General features: G+C 42.6%; 1 protein-coding gene across 2 annotated transcripts in view; it reads right to left on the reverse strand.

The window, feature by feature from the left end:
- Positions 1-221: 221 nt before the first annotated feature.
- snrka (SNF related kinase a) overlaps positions 222-24,517 on the reverse strand; it is a 50,395-nt gene continuing 26,099 nt past the window's right edge. For both annotated transcript variants that reach the window (XM_068323353.1, XM_068323352.1), the window contains exons 4-7: positions 13,265-13,477; positions 7,619-7,753; positions 4,447-4,755; positions 222-4,380 (exon numbers count right to left, since the gene is read on the reverse strand). In XM_068323353.1, the coding sequence (XP_068179454.1) occupies positions 3,249-4,380; positions 4,447-4,755; positions 7,619-7,753; positions 13,265-13,477 (1,789 nt within the window). In that variant the 3' untranslated portion in view covers positions 222-3,248. The remainder of the gene's footprint in view (positions 4,381-4,446; positions 4,756-7,618; positions 7,754-13,264; positions 13,478-24,517) is intronic.

Genomic DNA, 24,517 nt, shown 5'->3' on the forward strand with positions numbered 1-24,517 from the left:
ATCAGCTCCAGAGCATCACTGATCCACCGCCAGGGAGTTCAGCATCATTGTGCAGCATCGTCTACCTTCTTCTAAATCCAGGATGTAAAAGGGACTGATGGAGACAGTTTGGCTAAAACTCGGCAGACGGGTTTCCAGTTTGCAGATGAGTTCAGTTGTGGACATCCAGCATCAGGGGCTCCTTCCTCTCAGTGTGAGAAAAAACGACCACACAAACCAGACATGATTCCACATTTATTTTTGGATATTACCATAGCTATATGTAACTTCTGACAACAGGTATCAACTACAGAATAATACACTGAATATTTCTGTCTTTTCTCCTCCTTCTGTTGTTTTTTGGTCCAGTAACATTTCTGTGGTTGACACTCTCTCACCTTCATCTCTGAATGTCAAACATTGAAACACATGCACGTCATTCACCTGGATACATCTGAGTAAGACGACAGTCAAAGAGACCTGACAGTATGAACACAACTTGTGTCGTTTTTCTCACACGGATTTCTTTTTTGCTGAGACACCCAGACAGTATTACTATTATCATAAGGCTAGATTACTGTACAGCTATGCACCAAAGGGTTCACTCTGCTGTTCTAGATAAAGAGCACCATATTTACATCTCTATTTACATTTCTTCTTCAAAAGAAAACTCAAGACAACAACCAAAGAGAAATAAAATGTTTAACAGCGTTCCTTTTTTTCTTTACAGTCCGATTTGGCCATTGTGGAATTAAAAAGTAAAACTGTACAGATAGCTGCAACACACGGTATAACTTATTGCCAATGCCCTTAAAAATGTCCCCACACCCCTTTCCTTTCTTTCATTCATTCCTCTGAACTTCATCTGCCCCACAGGTGAGGTTCCACTGGTTTCCTTCCACTAAATCAGATTTCACACAGGCCCTGATTTTAACAGCAGATCACTCAAAAAATGTACAAGTTTTAAAAATAAACTTTACTTTTCAACATACTCTATATACATACTGATACAAGTGGACACACTGCACCCACACAAGGTAAGCGTGTGACCTGGAGAAGCCAGCAGAGGCCAAAACTGAACGCACTACAACCCCCCCATCCACACACTGGGACGCTGTGGAAACCGGTAATAAAACAATGGTTTTATGATTGATTCCTTTTAGACACTCCATTTAATTGAAAACAGGATGGAGTTAATCCAGTGGTGTGAAAAGTGTTTGCTCCTGATTTTTTTTTTTTTTTGAACGTTTGTCATATTTCAGATCATCAAATTTGAACACAAAATGCAGTTTTTAAAAGCCTTTTATAATTAACAAAAAAAAATAAATCAAAATTTACAGGACAATGATCCACAACACACCAGCTAGTCCACGGCTGAAGGGCAACATGAAGACTTTGAACCATCCTCTTTAAAGTCCTGACCTGAATCCTTTTGAGATGCTGTGACAAGACCTTAGAAAAGTGGTTCATCCTCCAGAACCCTCCAATGTGGCTGAATTACAACAAATCTGGAGAGATGAGATCAATACAAACTCTTGTGTTGACTCTGATTCATATTTTCATTGTTTGATGATCTGAAACATTTAAGTGACAAACCTTTTCACAACACTATTTAAAAATGTACTCAGTCTTACTGATGATCAAAAAAAAGTGTTCTGAGTCCACGGACACATGAACATGTGTTCAGGAGCAACAAGAGACTGATTGGACGGTTCTATAGGTAATGAGGTGAATGTGAGGTCACCAACATGTTTCACCAACATGTTTCTCTACAATCTGGTCAATGGAAGCGAGTCAGGGTGGAGAAATGAAGAGCGAAGTGAAACAACAGTAAACACTCCTGTCCCAACTTCAGAATGACAAAAAAAAAACAGGAATCAGTTGGAACTTTAAATATCTGCTTTTTGCATCAAATTAGATTTATGTCAAAAGGATTCAAATCATTGCATTCAGCTTTATTTCCATTTCCCATAGTATCCCAGCTTGTAGAATTGGAGCGGTATGTTGTAGTGTTTCCACAGACAGCCAGACAACTAATGTTCTCTAACAGCAACACACGGAAATATGTGTTAAAAATATAAAATAGCTCATTTTAAATATCTGGTCAGCAGTAACGGCTCCAAACGTGTTGGAGATTAGCTTCGTCTTCTGACTGTCAAACATTCTTGCTGGTCTGCTGCCACAGTGGAGTTCACACGCTTCCACCGACCCCCCGGTTCCTCTGACCGGCCCCTTCGTCCCGCTGAAGCTGTGTGGATTTCTGACGCTTAAAGGGCTGAACACACAGACAGCTGCTGTGAGAGTGGAAGTGGACTGAGCTCGGATGGAGGGATGCTGGAGGGAGGAGTGTTGCCATGGAGACCTCCTGTCGGCCGTCACACACAAAAGTACAACCACGCCGCAACCGTGAAACGTCACGTTTGGAGAGTTTTCCTTCGTTATAATGAAGTAGTCATCAAAAACAACATTCTCATCGACTAAACTACAGAAAAGTGCAAAGTCAAGTTTGCGTTTACCCATAGTGCTGTGGTTGGTTGATTCCCTTTGTCACATGATAGATAGCTCCTCCCCCGTCCGTCTCTAGTCAACAGGAAGGAAAGACGAGCACTACATAATCCTAGAAGCACGGGGTGAGAATCTCGCCACAAGGTGAGAATTTCATGTGAAAACATCTGATCATGTGATTTAAGTCTGGAGCGCAAAGCTGCAGTCATAAAAGAGGAGTTTTAAACTTTAGGGGACTAAAGATTTGTCATCACTCATTATTTAAAATAATATTAAATAAACTCATTCCATCACAAAATTACTATTTTTTTGTAAAAATATTTCTGAATTTTTGCAATTTTTTAAAGAAATTGATAAATTACTAATATTCAGCTCTAATTTTCTGATTCAGAATGAACTTTTTAAAAAATATTTTCTTGAACCTCGTCCTCTGCTGTGAGTCGACGTGAACGTCTGCGCCTGATCCTTATCCTGACCGTCCTGTCCATCTAAAGCAGCACACGGTCTGACGGCCGGTGGAGGAACTGAAGGATGAAAAGACGACGACTTCCGACGGGACGCAATCCACCAACACGCATCCGACCGACACGCATGCGACCGACGCGCATCCGACCGACACGACGCAGCAGGAGGTGAGCTGACGTGATCGACACTGGACAGACACACACTGAGAAGTAACACCTGACGCGCAGTGGGTGGCGGGGTGGGGTGGGGTTGGGATGGAGGTCGGAGGTCGGTTTGAGGCTGGTGGTGGTGGGCGGAGCTTAGATGACCTGGCAGCAGCTGGCCGGAGCCGAGGTGCAGAGCAGCCCATCCCGGGCGCCGCCGCCCCGCTGGATGTTGACAGAGATGGTCTTCTCGCACAGAGGTAGTTGAAGCACGCCGTTTTTCAAAGCGCTCATTCCGCCGGGGGGGTCCCCGCCCACCGGCCCGTGCACCGCTGCTTTGCGGTGGGGGTGCTGTGTGGCGTGAGCGCGAGGCAGGGCGGTGGTGGGGAGGGTGATGGTGTCCAGGCTCTCGGTGGAGCCGATGCACATCCTCCAGGCTAACTTCTCCCGCGTCTTCCCCCCCTGAAGGCTGTGGGGGTCGATGATGAACCTGCCCCCGCCCCCCCCTGGCGGACCCCCCCGCCCGCCGCGGTGGTGCTGCAGCTGGGCGCTGAGGCACAGGCTCATCAGCTTCAGGCTCTCCACCAGCTCGGCGCTGCGGCTGACCGGCCGGGAGGGGCGGGTCGGTGCGGCGAGGGAGGGGTTGGCAGTGCTACTGTTGTTACAACAACTGGAGGGGCTGTCCTGTCCTTTGCTACACCCCCCTCCCCCACCGCTCCCTCCTCCGCCACCGCCTCCTCCGCCCCCACCCGCACCAGGAGGACTTCCCCTGTCTGGACCGGAGGTTCCACCTCCCTCCCCAGGAGGTTTACTCTGCCCTGAGCTGCTGCCGCCCCCGTTGCCCCCCGAGCTGCCGGGCGGCCCCTCACTGCTGTCCCTCCGGTTCCAGCCGTACCCGAAGCCCGAGTCTTTGTCCAGACGCCGCCGGTGGCTCTCCGAGTCGTCGTCGCTGGTCTCAGAGCTGGAGCACGACGACCCCCTCCCCTGGCTCTTGCGGCGGTGGTAGCGCTTCTGCGTGGGGCCGGGGGGCGAGGACGCGCCGGCGCTCAGGCCGGGGGCGTTCCCCGCCATGTTCATCCTGAGGCGGCTGAGCTTCGGCGGCAGACCCTCGTCCAGGTCGAAGTCGTCGTCCGACTCGCCCTCCTCCTCGAAGATCTGGTTGAGCACGGGGGCGCTCTTCCTGGATGTGAGGCGGTTGGTGATGGAGGGGGGCTTACGGCGCAGGATCACCTGCGTCGGGAGGGGGGACGGGTCCTGCTCCTCCTCCTCCTCCTCATCTTCCTCCACCCTGTAAGAAAACGCTCAATGAGACGCAACAACACACAACCACACCCTGACCTGGACGCTGTCGCACCTGAAGAGGCAGGTTCTCTGCTTGGCTGCTGCTGAGGTGGACGGGGTGGGGGCTCTGACGGAACCAGGAGTGGGGGCGGGGCCTGAGATGGCAGCACAGGCGCCCTGGCTCTGACCCTGCTGTCCCGGGGGGTCGGTCGTGGTCTCGTCGCGTCGGCCCAGCTCCATCAGGCCTTTGGAGCGATGTCCGTTCAGCAGGTTCTCGGCACTGCGAGCCGGGGACTGAGGGCCCCCCCCGTGGGAGATGGAGGACGCAGCCAGGCTGTCCTCGATGTCCTGGTGCATGTCCACCCTGGTGGGCCACGACTGCCTGGGGAGGAAACACCAACCAGACTCAGCTTCACCTTTTATTCACACTTGTTATAACTCTCTGGTGGTTAACTCGTCTGTAGACGTCAATGATGGGCTTTTTCAGAATGGGGGGGGGGCACACGTTCTGGTGGAGCTCGTCAGTGAAAATGTGTGTCCACACTAATGGCACCGCTGCATGTATGTTATCACTGCTGGAGGAAACTCCACCCCCTCCAGTCACGGACAGAATGATGGACAATTAAACACGTCCATCTAAACCTGGAAAAAACACTGGATGCAGTTTGGAAAGCCGATTATTGGGCATCGCCACGGAGACGGCGCAGGGGATGTGAGCCGCTGTAATACCTTAATGTCATCATGAGCCGAGTGTCGTCCAGTGAAGTGGACGCCAGCTGCTGACTGCACTTGTTCCACACGTTAGAGACGCAGCTGGTGGCATTCAGCGCGTAACGTCGCCATTTCCTGTTTCAAGTCATGTGACTCACGGTGACACACTCATCAGTTCAAACAACAGGGCTGAACTACAAAACCCAGGTCTACGTCACTCATCGGCTCCAGGAGACGCAACGAAAGGTTAATAAACGACAAAAGTTGAATTAATTTGTCTCATTCTGCTTTATGGCACAGTAACATATTACGTGCCGGGTTTACTGGTGACTTTTTGATTCCAGAATTTGTGGCAGACAAACGTAAAGTGGAGTGAAAAGACGTAAACTTATTGTTCCGCCTATTTTTTTTTTTTTCAGAAAACCAACGTATAATCAAGAAGACGTAACTCAAACGATGTAAGCCGACCTGTAATAACCTAAATAAGAACGGGATCTGGGGGGTGAACGGGGGGCTGGGGGCGGAGGGTCAACCTACTGCAGAAATACAACTAGACTTCACGCCGTGGTGACCGATGACAGAACCTGAGTGCTGCTAGAGTGTTAGAACTTGTTCTGAACGGCACCAGGAGACAAACGACGACGATCCCGGATAGTCTCTCGTTGCTCACAAACCAGGAGAGAGAAATGGTCGGTACGGGTGATGAAATGCACACTGGGACAGCTTTGATCAACCCTGGTTTGCTGATCTTATTTTGTGTAAATCTTGTGTCCTTTCTGCTCTCTTGACATCTGAACACAGTCCCCTCTTTTCTTGTCTCTTGTTTCTAGTTGTGGTTTCATCTGTTGAAGTCACAGCAAATCTCTTCCATCCCTAAATTCTGGTCTATTCTTTTTCTCTACTTTTACATTCGGTCTGATCGCTCTATAAAACAGCTTCACTAGCTATTCAGTAGGTCAGTTCAAACTCTGAAGTGCTCTGTGGTTGTATCATTACGACTGTTTGATGTACCATCTATGTTGTACTTCCTGTTGTACTGCCTGTGTTTTACTGCCTGTTGTACTGCCTGTTTACCGTGGGTGAGAGAGGACTGCAAGTCCATGTGTGCTGTATGTCGTGCATATGTGGTACACTTGACAATAAAGCTGAGTTTGACTTTGACAAGCACTGGACTGTTTTGTTTGATACAGTTCAGGGTGGGGTGTCATGTCCCCACACACTGTGATAATGGTCACTAGGCTGGCATTAGTCTGCAGAAGGCCTTATGTCTGGTCTAGGTCAGCTGAGCATTCAAAGCAGTCTTCCTGCCTTCAAAGACAGAACATCCACCATGAGGTGAACTGTTACGGTCTGTTTTTAAGGAGACAAACTGGTAGCTGACTGATGATAAACAAACAACAACACAGAATTTTTTCTGTGTGTGTGTGTGTGTGTGTGTGTGTGTGTGTGTGTGTGTGTGTGTGTGTGTGTGTGTGTGTGTGTGAGTGAGTGACGGCTGGGTCTGCAACAGGAGCTGGTAAACTGACAAATCTCAGTGTTAAGCTTCTCCTCAGCTCTGCTCGCGTCCGTCTCCACGCTCTGCTACCTGCTTTCACTCAGCCTCACACTTTCTGCACCTTTTGTTTGCATCATCTCAGTCACACTAGCAGAGATGCTGTCTCCATGCTCATTAGTGATGATTTCGACTTCGCCCAAACTCAGCTATGTAACAAGCCTGAAGAGCTGCAGTCAGACTATGGGTCCAGGAAGCTGTTGCTATGGAGACATTACACCTTCTTGTTTTGTGGCATTGGTGTAGGTTTTCTAGAACGCTGCCGACTGGTTTTAAGGATGTAGGTCTGTTGATTAACTGTGTGTGTGTGTGTGTGTGTGTGTGTGTGTGTGTGTGTGTGTGTGTGTGTGTGTGTGTGTGTGTGTGTGTGTGTGTGCATGCGTGTGTGTGTGTAGGCCTGGCAGTTGAAAGACCCTGGCATGAGGTCAGTCTGAGCCAATCGGGCGAGGTCCTTATCTTCCAGACATGGACACGGAGGAGGATGTGGAATGAGCCGGTGACACCAGCCACAGACGACCACCGTACAGGCCTGTCTGCGTCTGTGCTGCTCCCTGTTGCTATGTACGCACCGTCTAAGGAAAACGTAATGACTCATGCTTCCTCTTGTCTTGTATCTGAGAGGAGGAGCACTTTCCATCACCGAGTGCTGTTTAAAATCCGTCACGCAGCTTAAACCTCACATCCTTTCAATCTTCTTCTATACTTGGACCATCTGGAGAATGGAGATGCAGTAAAAATAAACATAGATGCAAAAAAAGCTGCCTTTGTGCTTTAAAAATGACTTATTAAAGGATTTGATGAATGTGGAGCAGAGGATGGAACACGGATGGAGCTGAAGCCTCCTCACTTCTTTCCTCTTGATCTGTTTTCTTATTTCTGCACAATCCATTTCTCTTCTTTCTTGAGGAACAATGTTTGGCACTACTTGGATGAAGGCATAGATTATGATATAACTCGTTCACAGGTTGGTGGTGCTCTTTACCTGAACTGTGCCTTGATGTTGCTGGGGCTGGATGAGCGGGTCTGCACCTCCTTCTCCTGCTTCTCCCTGAGGATCCTTTCTGCTAGCAGGTAGTACGTGGCTGTTATGTGGTTGTATTTGTTGGTCTCCAAGGCTCTGAAATAACACAGATACAGGTTGTGGAACATCGAATATTATAAAGGATACAAAACATCAGAAATGACAGAGAAGAAGGGAAAGAAATATCCATTTATTTCTTTGATTTAATAATTTATTGTTCCGAAACACAGCTGATCACACTCAAAAACAAAAGGGTTAGAGGAGAAACCCTTTAAACTTGCACCTTTTGTTAAACATAAGAAAAGCTGCTCTGTTGGTAAAGTCAGCCAATAAGTAACAAAGACACTATCATGAGAGCAAGAAAGGCAATCAAACACTGAATCTCTAGTTTTGAAAAGTAGATAAATTTCCACTCAGAGGCTACAAAATTACTATCATTAGACTTCATAGAAAAGAGCTCCTCGCTTTAGAATCATGAGCTACAACATGCTTGTAGCAAAAACGTAAAAAGGTATAAAATTCTTGAGGCTATAACATTTATTCATGAATTCACGAATGCCCTATTAATGTGTTGCCACTGCTCTTTTCAATTATTAATAATGCATATCTAACTGCCAAGGTAAATGTGCGCTGAATTACGAGAGTAAATCCACTCCTTCTTTGGACTGAATGAAATACTCAGACGTTTCAGTTCTTTGAAACCGTGCAGGCTGTGCCAGATAGGGAGAGTCTGTGGTCTGCATGTCACACTTCCTTCTTATTAAAGGATTACTGTAGCGGGCAGCAGAGAAGCACGGAGGCTGAAGCACAACTGTATCAAACACTGATGCTCGAGGGGATGTACAGATATATAGTCTTCATAAATCAAAGCTGAATTTTTCTAATTTTCTTTTAGAAATGGCTGTTAATACCTTGTGGTGTTGTGATATTTCATTCCAATTTAATGTTTATGTGTAGGCAGGGTTCAAAATTAACACCCCCCCCGAAAGGCAATAGCAACTAAAATGACTGTGGTTCAGAGTGAGAGGGAGGATGAGGAAGATATAGATTAAATAATAAACCATCAAATGTTCTGTTCAGGGACCCATAACGATTGTTATCATAGCTTGTGTCCCTTTTACCTGTAGAGTTGAAACCCATTTGAATTTCTGAATTGTAGTCAGTCTTGAATTAATCAGCCATTTATCCATCCATCCATCCATTCGTCCATCTGTCTGTCCATCCATCCATCCATCCATCCATCTTCAACCGCTTATCCGATTCCCATACTTCCCTCTCCCCAGACACCTTCTCCAGCTTTTCCCAGGAGATCCGAGGCGTTTCCTGGCCAACTGAGAGACATAGTCGCTATAGTGTGTCCCGCCTACCGGCACCTCGTCAGGGATGCATTCGAAACAGATGCTCTAGCGACCTCAGGTAGCCCCTTTCGATGTGGAGGAGCAGCGGCTCCACTCCGAGCTCCTCCGTGGTGACTAAGCTCCTCACCCTATCTCTAAGGGTGTGTCCACCCTCTCTACGGAGGAAACTCATTTCAACCACTTGTATCCGGAATCTTGTTCATTTGGTCATGAGCATACTCTAGGTGACAGTACAAATGTAACTCACCAGTAAATTGAGATTTTGTCTCAGGTCAAAACTCTTTCCTAAGCACAACAGACATATACCGATCAGTCTGTCAGTCTGAAGTCTCAAAGTCCACTGTGCACCTGCCACATGTTCCCAACAGACCCTCATGACATGTTTGGGATAGCCGAGTCTGTGCGGCCCCCCAACTCTGCTATTGGATCCAAGTCACCACCAGGTGCTGACTGTTTGACAGCACTAATCTACTCTCTTGACCCAAGTGTTCGAGACACACAGCCAACAATACGACAAAATGATATGACAACAAAGTCAAACAACCTCCAACCTAGGGAGTCCTGGTTGCATGTGCACTCAAGGACATCCTTGGCCAAGAACAAGGTGTTTGTTAGGGACGAACTGTGACTGGCACAGAAGGTCAATAATACAACACCACTCACGTTCCGATCGGGGAGTTTGAACATCCGAATCACTCCCCTACAGGTAGTACTGTTACTTTCACATGAGTGTTGAAGTCTCCCAGAAGAACAATTGAGTCCCCGGTAGGAGCACTATTTAGTACCTCTCCCAGGACACTCAAAACAACAGTGGTATATCTGTTCATGACCGGAAGGTGCAGAGAAACGACCCTCTCGTTCTTCTGGGTAAACTCTGACATGTGGCGGCTGAGCTGTGGGTCTACAAGCAAGCCCACACTAGCCCTCCACCTCTCACTGAAGGCAACACCCCAGAAGTGGAGAGTCCAGCACCACTTGAAGGGTTGGGTTCCACAGCCCAAGCTGTGGGTAGGGTAGGGCCCGACTAGATCTCAACTGTACCTCTCAACCTCTGGCTCTGCACTTTTTATGCAATATAGTCTTAAGGGACTGATGACAACCATCCAAAAGTTGTTTTCAGTCTTATCCCTTGTGTTCAGATATGAGATATTGTCAATTAAATCCCCAAATTACTTGGTATTTTACATGAAGAAGCTTTAATCTTCAAGTCCTATCTAATGTAGGGTGTCAATATTATGTAAATCAACACCCTGGTAACATTTTATACCACGATTGAATTAAATTGAAACCTCTCAAAGTAAAAACACAGTTATACGTGTGAAGCTCAATTTGTAGCAGTGTTGTAGTTCTGAAAGGAGAACAAGCAAGACTAAATATGTAAATGGCGGACATGAACATTGCATGTTGGCGTGTACAGTATATTGGATGTATTTGTGTCGATCAAACTACATGCACTATCTACTTGGACAGATGAAAGTGCAGTTAAAAAAAAAAGGTGACCAAACAAGTGAGAATTCAAAATCATGACTAGAAAACCAGCAGTTGCTCTAGAACTATTGCTGTAATGTATTCTCTATTAACACTCTGTTCTAAGAGCACACAGCTGCACCATGAGTTTCTCTCACAGCTGCTAGGAAAGAGCTTCTAAACACTTCAGGTTAGCATCTGTTCGAACACTCCAGCCAGCAGTTGTTGAAGTGCTGTGTGTGTTCTGTTTCCTGGCTCGTCATACACTTAAGTCCCGTTGAATAGAAACAGGTAGACTCACATTTTATGGAAACACAGTGTCACTGCTCTCAGAGTACTTTCATGCAGGTTGCGTGTCTGGATTTCCTTTAATGGTTGTGATTGAGTGCTGAATAACTGGCATCCTGTTTTGTCATTTCATATGAGGATTTGTAAATATTTGAGATTGTGTAGGAGGCAAATTCTTTTGTCACATATTTGTGATTATAACTTAGAAACCTAAAAGGGTTATAACTACAAACCTTGAATCACATTATCTCAAAATCGTCATAAATATCTGAAGAGGACTTTTTTTCTCACAATTGATGATCTTGTTCTTGTTGTTTGAAGTAATGGGAGACCCAATTAGTCAATGTCATTGATTAGTCAACATCAGCCCAGGTAGAAGACCTGGATCACAGTCTTTTGGCACTACAAGGGAAAATATCACCTGTTATGGCCTATAATTATCAAAAGACCAAACTAATGGGTAGCAACCCAACATGAATACAAGATGGCATTTTTGAAGTTAGAAAAGAGACTCCTTGGATATCTGGACAGGACAGCATTATTTCACCTGCAACAAGCCCTACAAGGCCAGTGTCGCTTATCACAGTCCGGTGCAGTTCTTAAACGTAAATATTAAGAGTATCACCGTACAACATGTGGACATTGGAAAGAAAGGGTTCACGTTTCCCTTACAACACAAATACACAGAACATTCAGTGTAAACACAAAGGATTTTAGGAAAACCAACGCTGTAGATGGGGAAACTGTAGAAGGAATGGAAGGGTGCCACGTCTGAAACACTTCTAGATCAAAAAGACAGCCGTGAATGGAAATAAAGCCACAAAAGCTCCAAAATAGCACAGCTACAGTTGATTGGGTTATTCAGAGTGAAACTTACATAACCTTAGCAGTCAAAGGATCCACTAGTATTATTGACTACATCAAGCTTTTAATGCTCAACAAATTTTATCATGCAAATAGGATTGGTATCAGTGATAAGCTCTTACAGCACTTTCAACACTCAAAGGAGGACAAGACACCTGGTTGAAAAAGAAAGCAAATACAATTTAAATCTCCAAAATATTGTGCCCAACGCTGCTGCTGGTTCCCGCCAACACAGAAAAAGAGAAAAGAGCAGAGACTAAAGGAAAGAAGACAGCATATGACTGTTTTAACTACTAGACTGTTCTGCGTTAATGTCTTTGAGTTTGCAAAGGTTATGAATACGAGGGTGTAACTATTGAGCTTATTTCACACTAAACAAGACATGACTCAGCTCTCCTGAGGAAGCTGTGATTATGGACTGGAAATTAATTACTTCCACTGGATCAGCTTATCTGAGGTTGCAGCTGAGTCACTCTTTCTTACAAACGGAGCAGACTGATCTGAATATTATCCCGAATGGTACGATTTCAGTCTGTAGTAGACCTTGACTGAAGTAGTCTGCTGCATTGATTTAAAAAAAAAAAAATTTAAAGTGGCATTTTTAGCTGAAATCCATTGCAACAGATGATTACTGTGCATGGTTGCATGATACTACTGATCTCTCCAACACCTTAAGTGGAGGAAGATCAATCAATTGCTTTGGCTGATTAATTTGTGCTGATAGGACTATATACAGATTCATAGTAGCTGCTGGCTGGCTTCCAACAATCCATTTCCCTACTGAAATAATAAGATAAAAGTATTAGTACCTTCCTCATAGATTTTTATGAAGTTATCTTGATCCTTTTTATATTTATTCATTATTTACTTTAACTTGTATTATGGACTACTGATGACTGTGATTCATTCATTTCTTTCTGTGGCTTGATGTTCAGTTCCACAGTCATCCAGTTTCTATTAAACTCAAAAAATTGTTAACTTTCTAAATTGTTGAGTTATTTAATAGGTGGAGGAGTATGGATTGACAAGACTGATAGTGTTTGCTCCATGCTTCTAATTATCATTACTATTATTTTTTCATTATGCTTTTTTCTTTAAGACAGTGAAGATAGGTCATTCCTTAATTATAAATAAGAAAAAGAAACAACCTTCAATTTTTGATTACAAGTTAATGATCTTATTATCTCAAGAATAAAGATGATTTAGGATTCAGTTTTTTAAACGAAGACAACTCATAATGGCCCAACAGGGCTACCAACAGAGCCAAACTTGCCCTTAGAGAATTTTATAAACCACGATCACAATGTCAGGTCTCAGTATCTCATAATCCAACGCATGTTGATCATTATTTTCATTGACCACTGATTAGTAAATATATACAGCATATACACAACATAGTGAACACATAATCAGAGTAGACTAGAACAGTAGCACCATGTTTATTCTAAATACCTTGTGATCAATACATTGTGGATATGATTATTAAAGGCTATTAAATAGTATTCTCTAAACTACCATGCAGAATTTTGGTCGTTCAAATTTCTGGTCATTAACAATCAGGCCTTGGCAGTTTATTGTGATAACAGTGTTAAAATGCTCAACAGTGTAAAAAATATGCAGTGCAACTTACTCCACTATGGCTTCTCGGTCTGCGATGTCTCCAAGGACCATCCGCTGAATGATGCTGTTGTGTTCCTCCTCGGAGAGGTTCTTGTGGGACACCAGTGGAGTGCTGTACTTGGTGGCTGGGGAGGGGTCAACGCCCTGCAGCCAGGCATGGCTCTCGATCTCCTCCAATGAAGCTCGTCCCTTTGGATCCCTCTGAAGCATACGGTCTATCAGACTGAAGATAGGGGAAGAGGCAAGAAAGGGGATGGGAACAGATGATGACAACATTATGATTATCCGAATCTGAAAGTTAACATTAAGCAGTACATGTGACTGTACTGTTTAATGACTCTCAAGCATCTGACCTTCCCTTGGAGGACACCAAACTTCATTCAGCTGTTATGTTCATATAAAAATATATTGTGTGTGAATACATATATGTGAATGTATGTATACACAAATTTAGATACACACATACATTCCAATATAGAAAGGCATACCGATAAACATTTACTGTCACAAATCTGATAAAACTGGTACCAAAAGAGGGACAATGAGCATCAAAGTAATGGCTGAGCAAGAATAGAAGAAACAACCAGTTTCATCCTCAGGTACCCTTCAAATGGTCAATTTTCCCTTCAAATGTTCAAATCATCAGACCATACTGTTATACTAAAGTTTTATTTATTTTCAAAAACCTCTGCAAAAATATATTATACACTACAATTTCTATCAGATCCTTCGAATTAGCTTGGGACATTGACACAACACCCAGCTTAAGTCATAAAGATGAAGTGACAAATCCTCTTGCAGCCATGATAGTTAATTGCAGGAGGCTGGGTAAATCTGAGTGGATGCTTTCTTCTGTGGGGTCTCCAACATTTCAGCTGTGTGCTAAACAAGAAACATGTCGAAGCACATTCTAACCTGTTTCTTTCAATCGTGCAGGCAGAGTAGTTGCAGGAACTGAATATATGGTGTAGGGTTTAAGGTGACAGACTGTTACGGCCGGCTTTGGCTGAATAAAGGACGAAACTACAGTTGTTCAGCTGGGAGCTTAACTCCACCACAAATGATACTGTTGAATGTAGAGACTTTACTTCACTAGGATTAAATCAGATATGAAATCTAGTGTGTGTGTGTGTGTGGGGGGGGGATCCTAATATATCTAGACGCAAACAACCTTCATCGCTACAAAGTCATGATCTGTGGTCGACTATGTAGCAGATAGCGTCATAACAGCACTTAATATGAAACTAAACTGATGTTGATATAGTAGGTTGTTGTTTTTGTTTTTGTAGAACCGCGTGTTCCACTATCCTGTGGGTGAACATGACCCGCACACAGCATGACCACTGAATAAAGGTACCGACACACTCTCAAATAAATCAGGAACCTTACTTTATAGATGTTCATCAAATCTCCAGGTAGACACAAAACCACCCACCCAGCATTCACACCAAGACCTGAGCAACACATCAAACTAAGATGGAGCATTTCAACTTATTTTTGGACTTAATGAATTCATCATTTTCAACTTCATCCAATCCTCAAGTGCATTTGTCTTAAAAATGTGAGCAGAGCATGGGATGCAGGGGAAAGGCTAACAGGCTGCGCAGCTGTCAGTCAGGCTGGGGATTAGTCAGAGTGAGCCTGACTCCCTGAGGACGACAACCAGCAGTGGGAACAGCAGGAACATGGAGGTGGAGGGAGAGGGAGAGGGAGAGCAAGAGCTTGACTCTACCAAACACCACACAGCTACTTCTCTCACACACATCATCACATGTTTCAGATTCTTTCTAGAGTTAGTCTGGAGCAGGGGGTGTCAAACTCGTTTTCACTGAGGGCTGCATCAGCATCATAGCTGTCCTCAAAGGGTCAGATGTAACTAATAAATGTAAATGTAACTAAATGTAATGTAAAATAAATGTAACTACTCCTTAACCCATTTATTCCCAATGGGTTAACCCATTTATTGTAATGTTTGTAACTTGAATTTATTATTCAAGTTACAAACATTACAGTTACACAGAAAAACCAAGTTTGCTTGTTGCTCTGTTGTAATATAAATCGTTTTAATTTGTCAGGTTATTAAACCCACAAAACTCCATCAATCAAGGATCAAACTATCAAGTTAATAAAGAAAAATAACATCAAAATACAAGTTAGTATGGAGCCCCTAAGGTGACATGGAGAAAAAAAAAAGGCATGGAGAGAAAAAAGCTCCATCTTTGCGAGATCCCGCAAAACCTTTGCGAGATCTCGCAAAACTACAGGTGTATGTATATACTTCCGGGTCATTTGGGTTTAAAGAGAAAAACAATGGCGGACACCCACCCATTTGAGCGGTTTATTGAGATTTATTTTGAAATCGGCCTAAAATATAAGGACATTCAAGAAGTTCTTAGTAGGCCGCACAATTTTCGCATAAGCCAGAGACATTTGAAAAGGATTCTCGCTGCAACGGGATACACTCGTCGCAAATCCTACTCTGACCTGCCCGTCCTGATAGACTTCATACGTAGTGAACTCCAGTCCTCTGGGATGCTTCATGGGTACCGCTGGATGTACGCGAAATGCATGGAACACGGTCTGTGTGTGAGGAAGGAGGATGTACAGTTGGTGCTGAAGGAGCTGGATCCCACAGGAGTGTCCCTGAGGCGGGCAAGGTGTCTTAGACGGCGGGACTACTTCTCTAAAGCAGTGGTCCTCAACCTTTTTTGCGCCACGTCTTTTGCGTCTTGCATCCAAGACAATATTTCACAGACCGGCCTTCATTTGCTCTATAATCGTTAATGACGCCAGGACAGCTGTAGTCTAATAATAAATCATCCGCAGTGGTTTCATGTGAAATGCAGACATCAACAGACAATAAACAAACAAACGCCGCTTCGCAAGGACAGGAGTTTGGAAATGGAAACAGGGTTTGCGATACTTTTTGGGCGATCTCAGGATAATCTGCCTTGATTTTAATCCACTACACTGGACCGGTGGTGGGCGCTTAATTTAGGGGTAACCTGTCACGTGACCGAGACCGGTCAAGCATGACAGACGTCACTTTTCAAAAGAAAACATCTTTCCGACTCCGAAGTAAATAAAACGGAAGTAATGTAAATCATTATTTAATTCTGTGCGGCCCGATACCAAATGACCCACGGACCGGTAGTGGTCCGCGGCCCAGGGGTTGGGGACCACTGCTGTAAAAGGCCCAACTTTATCTGGCACATCGACTCCTATGATAAACTCAAGCCATGTGGCATTTGTATTAAGCATTTACATTTTAAAAGCAGCATCCTATAAGAAGTAATATAAGCGGTCAGTGTGCACAGAACAAAATAGACAGTATACTCAAAAGCTGATGAACAACACAAACCCAGCTCTGAGGTGGAGGAAATATGGTTGTCACTACTTAGAAGAAAAAAATTAATCTGAGGAGGCGCTCTAGTTGATCGGTACCTAAGAATCAACTGTCACTGTCAACAAAAACAATCTAGTCCATTTTCTCATCCATAATCTTCGAAAAATAATAAAATTAAATAAAATTAAAAAAATTATTGCTATATTAACACTATCTGGCTAGTGTTGCCTGTGTAACTTCTGCTGTGTATGCTATTGCCGCTGATGACAGACAGCATTGTAAAACACAAATATACAAGGTCTTGTGATGAGTGCAACACTCTGTAACTACAATGTTGGTGAGTCCTCAACCACTTTGCGGCCCCACTATCTCTGGAGACACTGTATCAGATAGAGGACAGCCAGCCCACTGGAGAAGTCGCTTGTTATCTAACTCAGAAAAAGAGAATGCTTCACTGCTTCATTAATATATGCTGTATCCGATTGATTTGAATACATAGTCCAAGGATCGGATTGGAATATCCACAGTGAAGACCTTGGTTTGACCGTCGTGATAAATGATATTTATGTCCTCGACTCTCATTTGTAACAGATGCAGTAAATCTCACACCTGTCTCCCTGGGTGGACACATTCTTGTCACGGTGGAACTCTGCAGCACATTGTCAATCAGGTGAGAACCTGTGTGAGGCACATGTGATGGAGCATGACTGTTTACACTGCTGTAATAACCACCGCTGACAGACATCACTAAAACATACCATCCTGACACTATGACATCATTATTTAATGTGTAGTGATACTGGACGTTGTTTGAACCCTGTGTAAGTTTAAGGCTAAGGGAATCAAGAAACAGGCAATGAAAAAGACTGGACACAGAAGACGGTACTAGGGATGCAATAAACAATGGAGAGGGTTGCTTGCGACCAATCATAAATCAAGTCGAGCAAAAAAGAACACTACCCAACGAGTCAATATAACCCCTAGAGTCTTTATGCACCAAACGACACAGATAGCTAACAGGAACACTATTTATCAATGAACACAAGTCTATGATACTGAGGAACATGGTCAGTCAGATTATGGTTACACCAGAGGTACAAACTGCTTGTTGGGTCAGGTCACAGTGTGTGCTTGGGGTTGGGTCAGGGGCTCATATTTACTGCAGACATATCAAAGGGAATTCCCTCTCTGTGACTCAATCATGACAACATTGGTTCCTCACAATGTGAGGACTAGAGCTGCAGTAGCTACCAGTTTCATGTTATAAAAGTTAATGCTTGTCATAGAAGAATTGTTAACATCTACTTATTGTATTTCAGACAGCACAGAGAGGAGGTGGCAGAGTGAAGACAGATAATGTAACATCACTGATCACTATCCCCCAAAAGAAGCTAACATCAGTAACATTGGACTACTCTGGATTAGGGCTTTGAACCAGAGCTTTTTGCCAATCCGTTCGTTCTGAACAGAGACAGAATTATAATGTTTCCAGTTTTACGTTCCACTCATGAACTGATGTTCCTGAACAGGTTAATAACGTTCCTTGTAAATATAGATAGGTAGGTGTGAAAGAAATTAAGTTATCAATTCGATAAATGTGAAAGAACTTATGCTATCAATTCAGTATAGAGGCGGTGGGTCAAGCAGAGGACATAGGCCTAAATGTGTACCTGCCTCAGCACCCGTCGTCCATGCAGTTCCAAGAAAACTTATCCCATAGCAATACAAAGAAAGCTATAAAAGATGAGCTTGTGGTGAGGGCCTTTGAAAACTGCAGACAAAGGGGTCTCCGAGCATAACAGGATGCCCCTAACTACAGCAGAGATGCAGTTGCACCTAAACGCTTTAACGGAAAACTAACCATAAAAGGAGTGCAGCTGTGTCTGCACATTTTAATGGTAAACTGCTTCAACGAATTGTGATGACCTAAACTATGTACTATTGCTATGCTGATGCTCAATAGAAAGACGGACGGAGACAGCAGACAGTTGACAGTTTGGAGGAGCATCTTCCTGCTAAGAGCTCTGCTGTCCCTCGCGAGTCACGGAAGACAACTTTGACTGGTGTGAGTTTGTTTCGATAAAAACGCAGGTGATGTACCTACTAGGGGCATTCTAAATTCCCCTGACAATAGGTAGCTTTAGGACTTTTAAAATGGCAATTAAAGCAGTTAGTTTACATACTGTAGATTTGTCCCTAAACTAAACAGAACAACAGGACTGATCCAGTTACAGAACAGAGGATGGCGAATCAGAGGGAAACAGAGAAGTTGCGGCAGCTGATGATGCAACAAGGTTTGTGTATGTCAGAGTGTCAGAGCTGACCGGGGATCAAACACGTGAAGCTCTGAATGAAGCATCTTGTGATCAGTTATGAACAGAAAGAAAACACTAATAAATGTCCAGAGCGTTGGACGAAGTCCACCGAAGGAGATGAATTACTACAAAGCGCTGGTAGTACAGGGATACACTGCACTGAAAATGACTGGCAGCCAGTCATTTTTCAGATTGACAGGCTGCAGTGTTTACCTGTTATGAATATAATCCAGATTGACAGACTGCAGTGTTTACCTGTTATGAATATAATCCAGATTGACAGACTGCAGTGTTTACCTGTTATGAATTGGGAGACTGACTTTTCCTTGACTGCTGGTGATATGCCTCAACTCTCCGCTCTAAGCACGAGTGAATGACAAGAAGGAAAATACGAGGTCCGATATTTAATTCAAAAGAAAAAAGAAAAAAAGAAAAAGAAAAACGGCATTAAACAATTGACAATTATTTTCTGTTCTGATTCTGTTTCGGAACATTAACGAACATAAAAAGTTTTCGGTTTTTGTTTCGTTTTTGTTTCTGGCAAAATACCAAAAGTTTCTGGTTTTCATTTTCGTTCCATGAACTGTTTCAAAGCCCAGCTCTGGATGTCTAAAATGTCTCCCACAAGGATTTCTCTCAAGGATGAACACTCTGTAAGAAATGTGGGCACAAAGTGTAGCTAAACTAGGGAGCACATCTAACTAGTTCACCCATCCTCACCAGCATCATCCCTCAGATAAAGTGTGTGATGACTTTAACCCCAAACATAGAAATGTGTTCAACAAACAACATGCAAAAAGGGACTTAGCGGGACTTCAACAATGTAAACCAGTTGGTTCATTTTCAACTAAAACTAGACAGAAACAGTCTTAAACACAGATTTCCCCATTGGATCCTTTCCTTGTCAGATTTTTAGTTATGATTTTAATTGCTTTTATTGAAATTTATACATGTGCATACATATATACAGTGCATCATCGTTACTCGCAGTTAATGCATTCCAGGAACCACACGCGATTAACGAATTCCGCGATAGAGCGATGAACAATTTATCTTATTGTTTATGGTAATTGAAACATTTATGAACCCTCCCCATACTGATATTAAACCACCTTCTATCTGTATTACCTTTTCCCACACTGTGATAGGCTGTTTAAAGCACTTTTGTGTCTCACGGAAGTGCGAGACTCATGGAACCGAGTACACTTTCAGATACCGTCAGCCAATAGAATGCATGTACGGTATCACGTGACTGCCTACCAAAAATCAGCAATGAGGCGAAGTTACGATCAATGATGCGCGAATGTGCAGTGTGTTCGTGCATTGTGTGTGTAATATACTGTATATAAATATAATATAATTATATATATATATATATTAGGGCTGTCACTTTAACACTTTAATTAGATTACCGTGTTGGCCCGAATATAAGACAGTGTTTTTCGCATTGAAATAAGACTGAAAAAGTGGGGGTGGTCTTAAATTCGGGGTCTAGACATTATACCCATTCACAACGCTAGATGGCGCCAGGCGAATGCTGAACTTAACTCCCCAGGCCAAAGCGAACCTGTCACGAAGCACGAAGAAGAAAAATTAAAAATACCGGTAAGAAAGAAAATAAAATAAAAGAGATAACAGAAAATGGAGAAACGTAGCAACAATCTGGAGAAAAGTGGGTCAGAGATCAGCCAGGTTAACCGGCAGCTGAGGAGAAGTTATGATGCAGACTTCAAGATGATGGTGATAAATGACGCAGAGTCTTCAAACAATTTTAATGTGATAGCATATATTGAATATTATTAATTTAATTTAAATTTTTGTAATCATTTGTTTCAGATGTACTGTAATTATTTTCTGTATAAAAATTAAATTTGGTGTTCAAAAAGTCTTTTTTTCTCACTTGAGTCTTGAAAAAGAGGCGGTCGTCTTATAATCAGGGTTGTCCTATATTCGGGCCAATACGCTAATTAATTAGGCTGCAAATTAACACGCTAAAAAAACTAACGCAATTAATCGTGAGTGGCAAGTCAATGCGCCAGCATTTTAATTTTGGCCCATTGAGTGACCCGTAGGCTGCAGTGACATCACTTCCTATCTGCGCCACTAGTCAAAAGCAGGGTGACTGTAAAATAAATTGGGCTCGACACTTTCTCAAAAATCCTGTCCCAATTTGGAACTTCATTCCTCAGTACTTCTCCTCTTGCTTTGGTGGTTTAAATTTTATTTTCAGTTGTAATTATAATGTAGACAAAGTTCCTGTAAAATTGTCAGGTTTTCACAGGCAAGTTCTTCTATCTTGGCCTCTAATCTATAAACATAACTTCTCGCCTCACAGGTACTTAATATGGAGTAATAGAGACATTCTTTTCAAGAATAAATCACTTTTTATGGAAAGATGGGTTCAGAACAAAATTCTTCTGGTAAGTCAGCTGTTTAATGGAGAGGGACCTTTGCTTTCTTATAGAGAAATTTTATCGAAGTATGAGTTTCCTGTTACTCCCAGGGAATTTGCCTTAGTGTTTGACACTATCCCATCAGGTACTCTAATGCTTTTCAGAAATCTTCCCAATCCACCCCCCTCAATCTACTAAACCTAATCCAATTGATTCTCGCATAGGGAAAATTTGTTTTTTGACCTTTTCCTGTAATAATAACAGACATATACATGCTCCATTCCAGAAAGATGTTTCTGTTTCATATTGGAATCATTTTGTGAATGACATTGATTGGAACAAGGTTTGGATGATTCCACATAAATATATCATCTCCAATAAGGTGAAGGAAGTTTCCTTCAGAATTATTCATAAATACTATCCTGCAAATCACTACATGGTTAAATTCAAAAGGGACATAAATACAGACTGTTCTTTCTGTGTGGACTACCCAGAGACTGTGTTACATCTATTTTGGCATTGCCCTTATACAAAAAAACTTTGGTAGGATTTCAGCAGATTCATTATAGACTATGTTTCCAAAGACATTACTCTATCTTGGGAAAATGTTGTTTTGTTTTGCTTTAAGAACGAGGAAAAGGCTTTTTTTCTTATAAATCTGTTAATAATTTTGGCTAAATTCTTTATTCATAAATGTAAATTCAGCAACAAAAAACCTAATTTTATTCATTCTCTCAAAGATGTTGAACTATACAGCTTATTGATAGCTCTGACAACAAAAAAGCTGTAAAGACCTTAAACATATGTTCTGCTTTGGATGTTTTTGTGTAATGTAAGAACTATCCCCTGGCAACTCTCTTATATGTTCTCTGTTTGTATTGTATACTGTTTTTGTATACTGTACAGGTAGTCGCCGACTTACGACCGCGATTGGGACCGACAGATCGGTCGTAACTCGACTTGGTCGTAAATCGACTCTTACGTAAAAATTAAATCCAGCAGCACTGGTTCTTGGCTGGGGGTCGTCCGGATCGTCAGCTGGGGCAGCGTGTGGGTTGGTGGGAGCGGGAGACGATCTTTTCATAATCATTGTGAGCTTTGTCTGAATTGTTTGTTTCTTTTTCTCCTCATAAATTTCACGATATGGACGGAAAGCGTCGTTTGCCATCCGTTCAATCCTTGCAAATGTTTCTATGTTCTATGTCCATTTCTTCAAAGTGTGCACGGAGTTTATTTAACAAGGAAAAGCCTTCTGACAAGCCTTTGGTGGTGAACATTTTTTATGTTTCCTGCTCTTCTTTCTCTGCTTCTCTTCTCTCTTCTTCTTCCACTCTTTCTTCTTCCAGCGCGATCAGTTCTTCATACAGTGCGATCATTCGTGAGTTCTCCAAGGAGAGGTTTTTTGCCAGTTTCACTATTTTCTCCCGAATCTGATCAAGTTCTTCGTCACTTTCAAATCCAGCAGAAGAGTTCACATAACGCTTGACAGTTTTTCCATACGCCATTCATACATTTCTCCGTCACAGCCTCCTAAGCAGCCCAGCCCATCAGTAGTGGGCTGGGCTATTGATCTCAGTGTGACTGAACAGCGTGTGTGCGCCGTGGGGACTGGAGAGAGCGCGGGAGTCTCAGAGCGTGAGTACTGTGGCTGGAGGGAATGCCCCGCCCTACCCGGACATTGTGGTCGTAAAGTCGGTCGGTCGTAAGTTGCACAGGTCGTAAGTCGGCGACTACCTGTACTGAATTTTCTTTAATAAATTTTCTTTTAAAAAAAAAAAGCAGGGTGACAGACAACAGAGATGGACGCGACACAGGAGAGCGAGGCAAGCCCACTCGGACCTTTGGGCAGAAAGTTTATTTATAAAAAGAACAAAGACGGGACTATCAACAAAAAGGCAGTGATTCTGCGCTGTAGACCCCTCCGTTAGTCTGCCCCAGGGCAGCTGTGGCTAAACACGTAGCTTACCATTACCAAGTATGAATGAGGAGTGAATGAATAACGGATCCGATGTAAAGCGTCTGAGTGGCCGGAAAAGCAATATATAAATCTAATCCATTATTGGTATTATTATTATTATTATTAGTAGTAGTAGTAGTAGTAGTAGTATTTGTACCTTTTGTAAAAGACAATTTTCATATCACCGAAGAAGCTCCAGCCTAACGAATCATTTAAATGCAAAACATGTCAAGGACACAGAGTTGAGCGTTAGCTTACCCTTTGAAAGGAAAAGCCTGTTGGTATCTTGCTATTTAGTTGCCTTATTTAGAGGCATATCATACTATTCATTTTGAATTGCTGTATTGAGTCAGCCTTAGTATTCATTTTGATTGAGAGTGTCCTTGTGTGCCTATTTGAGACTCAGCCTTATTTTATTTCTGAATTTTATTTAACTGTATTTGTATTGCATTTTTGAGAAATGTACCTGGCCTAATTGGATTGCTGATGTGCTTGGCCTTTCTTTCTGTGGAATTTCATTTATAAAGCACACTTAACCAATAAAAAAGTGGATTTCAAATCTTCTCTTCTTAGTGTATTCTATTGACTAGTCATGCACTACAATTTTGTAATGTCCTAGAATTCAAATTCTTTATTTGGGGGGCTTTAGCAGGTATGAGATTTTATATTATATATATATATATATATATATATATATATACACACACACATTGTATGTGTGTGTGTGTGTTAGTAAGTTTTTTATTTTATATTTATTTTTCATTTTATTTATATATTCATGAGCCTGTAAATGCAGAAAAAAAGTGATTCATGTTCATGTGAATTATATCTACTTTCCCAAAGGAAAGATACAGGGTCAGATAAACACAGATGTGGCTGTAGGAATAAAGAATGGGACTAGAGTGACACAGATTGATGCAGTGTAATCCTATTGGGATTTAGACCTAATGCATAAAAACATGAATCATGTTTGTATATCTTAGAGGTTTATGATGCTATTGAATTGAATACTATACAACATAGAACACCACATATGTGGTTCATTAAGTATATAGATGCAATTGGTGTGTTTTTTCGTTTCAATAATTAGGTAAACAAAAATCATTAGAATGACTTTTGTATGTAAAACTCATTCAGCATAGCATCTAACATATGAAAGACAAGGCTCAAAATCTACCACTGAGTTCACATTATAAATATAAGTCAGCACATCTTACTAGCAACAGATGGTTAGAAAAACCTGTTGAAATAA

Source organism: Antennarius striatus, chromosome 9, assembly GCF_040054535.1.
Source record: "Antennarius striatus isolate MH-2024 chromosome 9, ASM4005453v1, whole genome shotgun sequence".
Lineage (NCBI taxonomy): Eukaryota > Metazoa > Chordata > Actinopteri > Lophiiformes > Antennariidae > Antennarius > Antennarius striatus.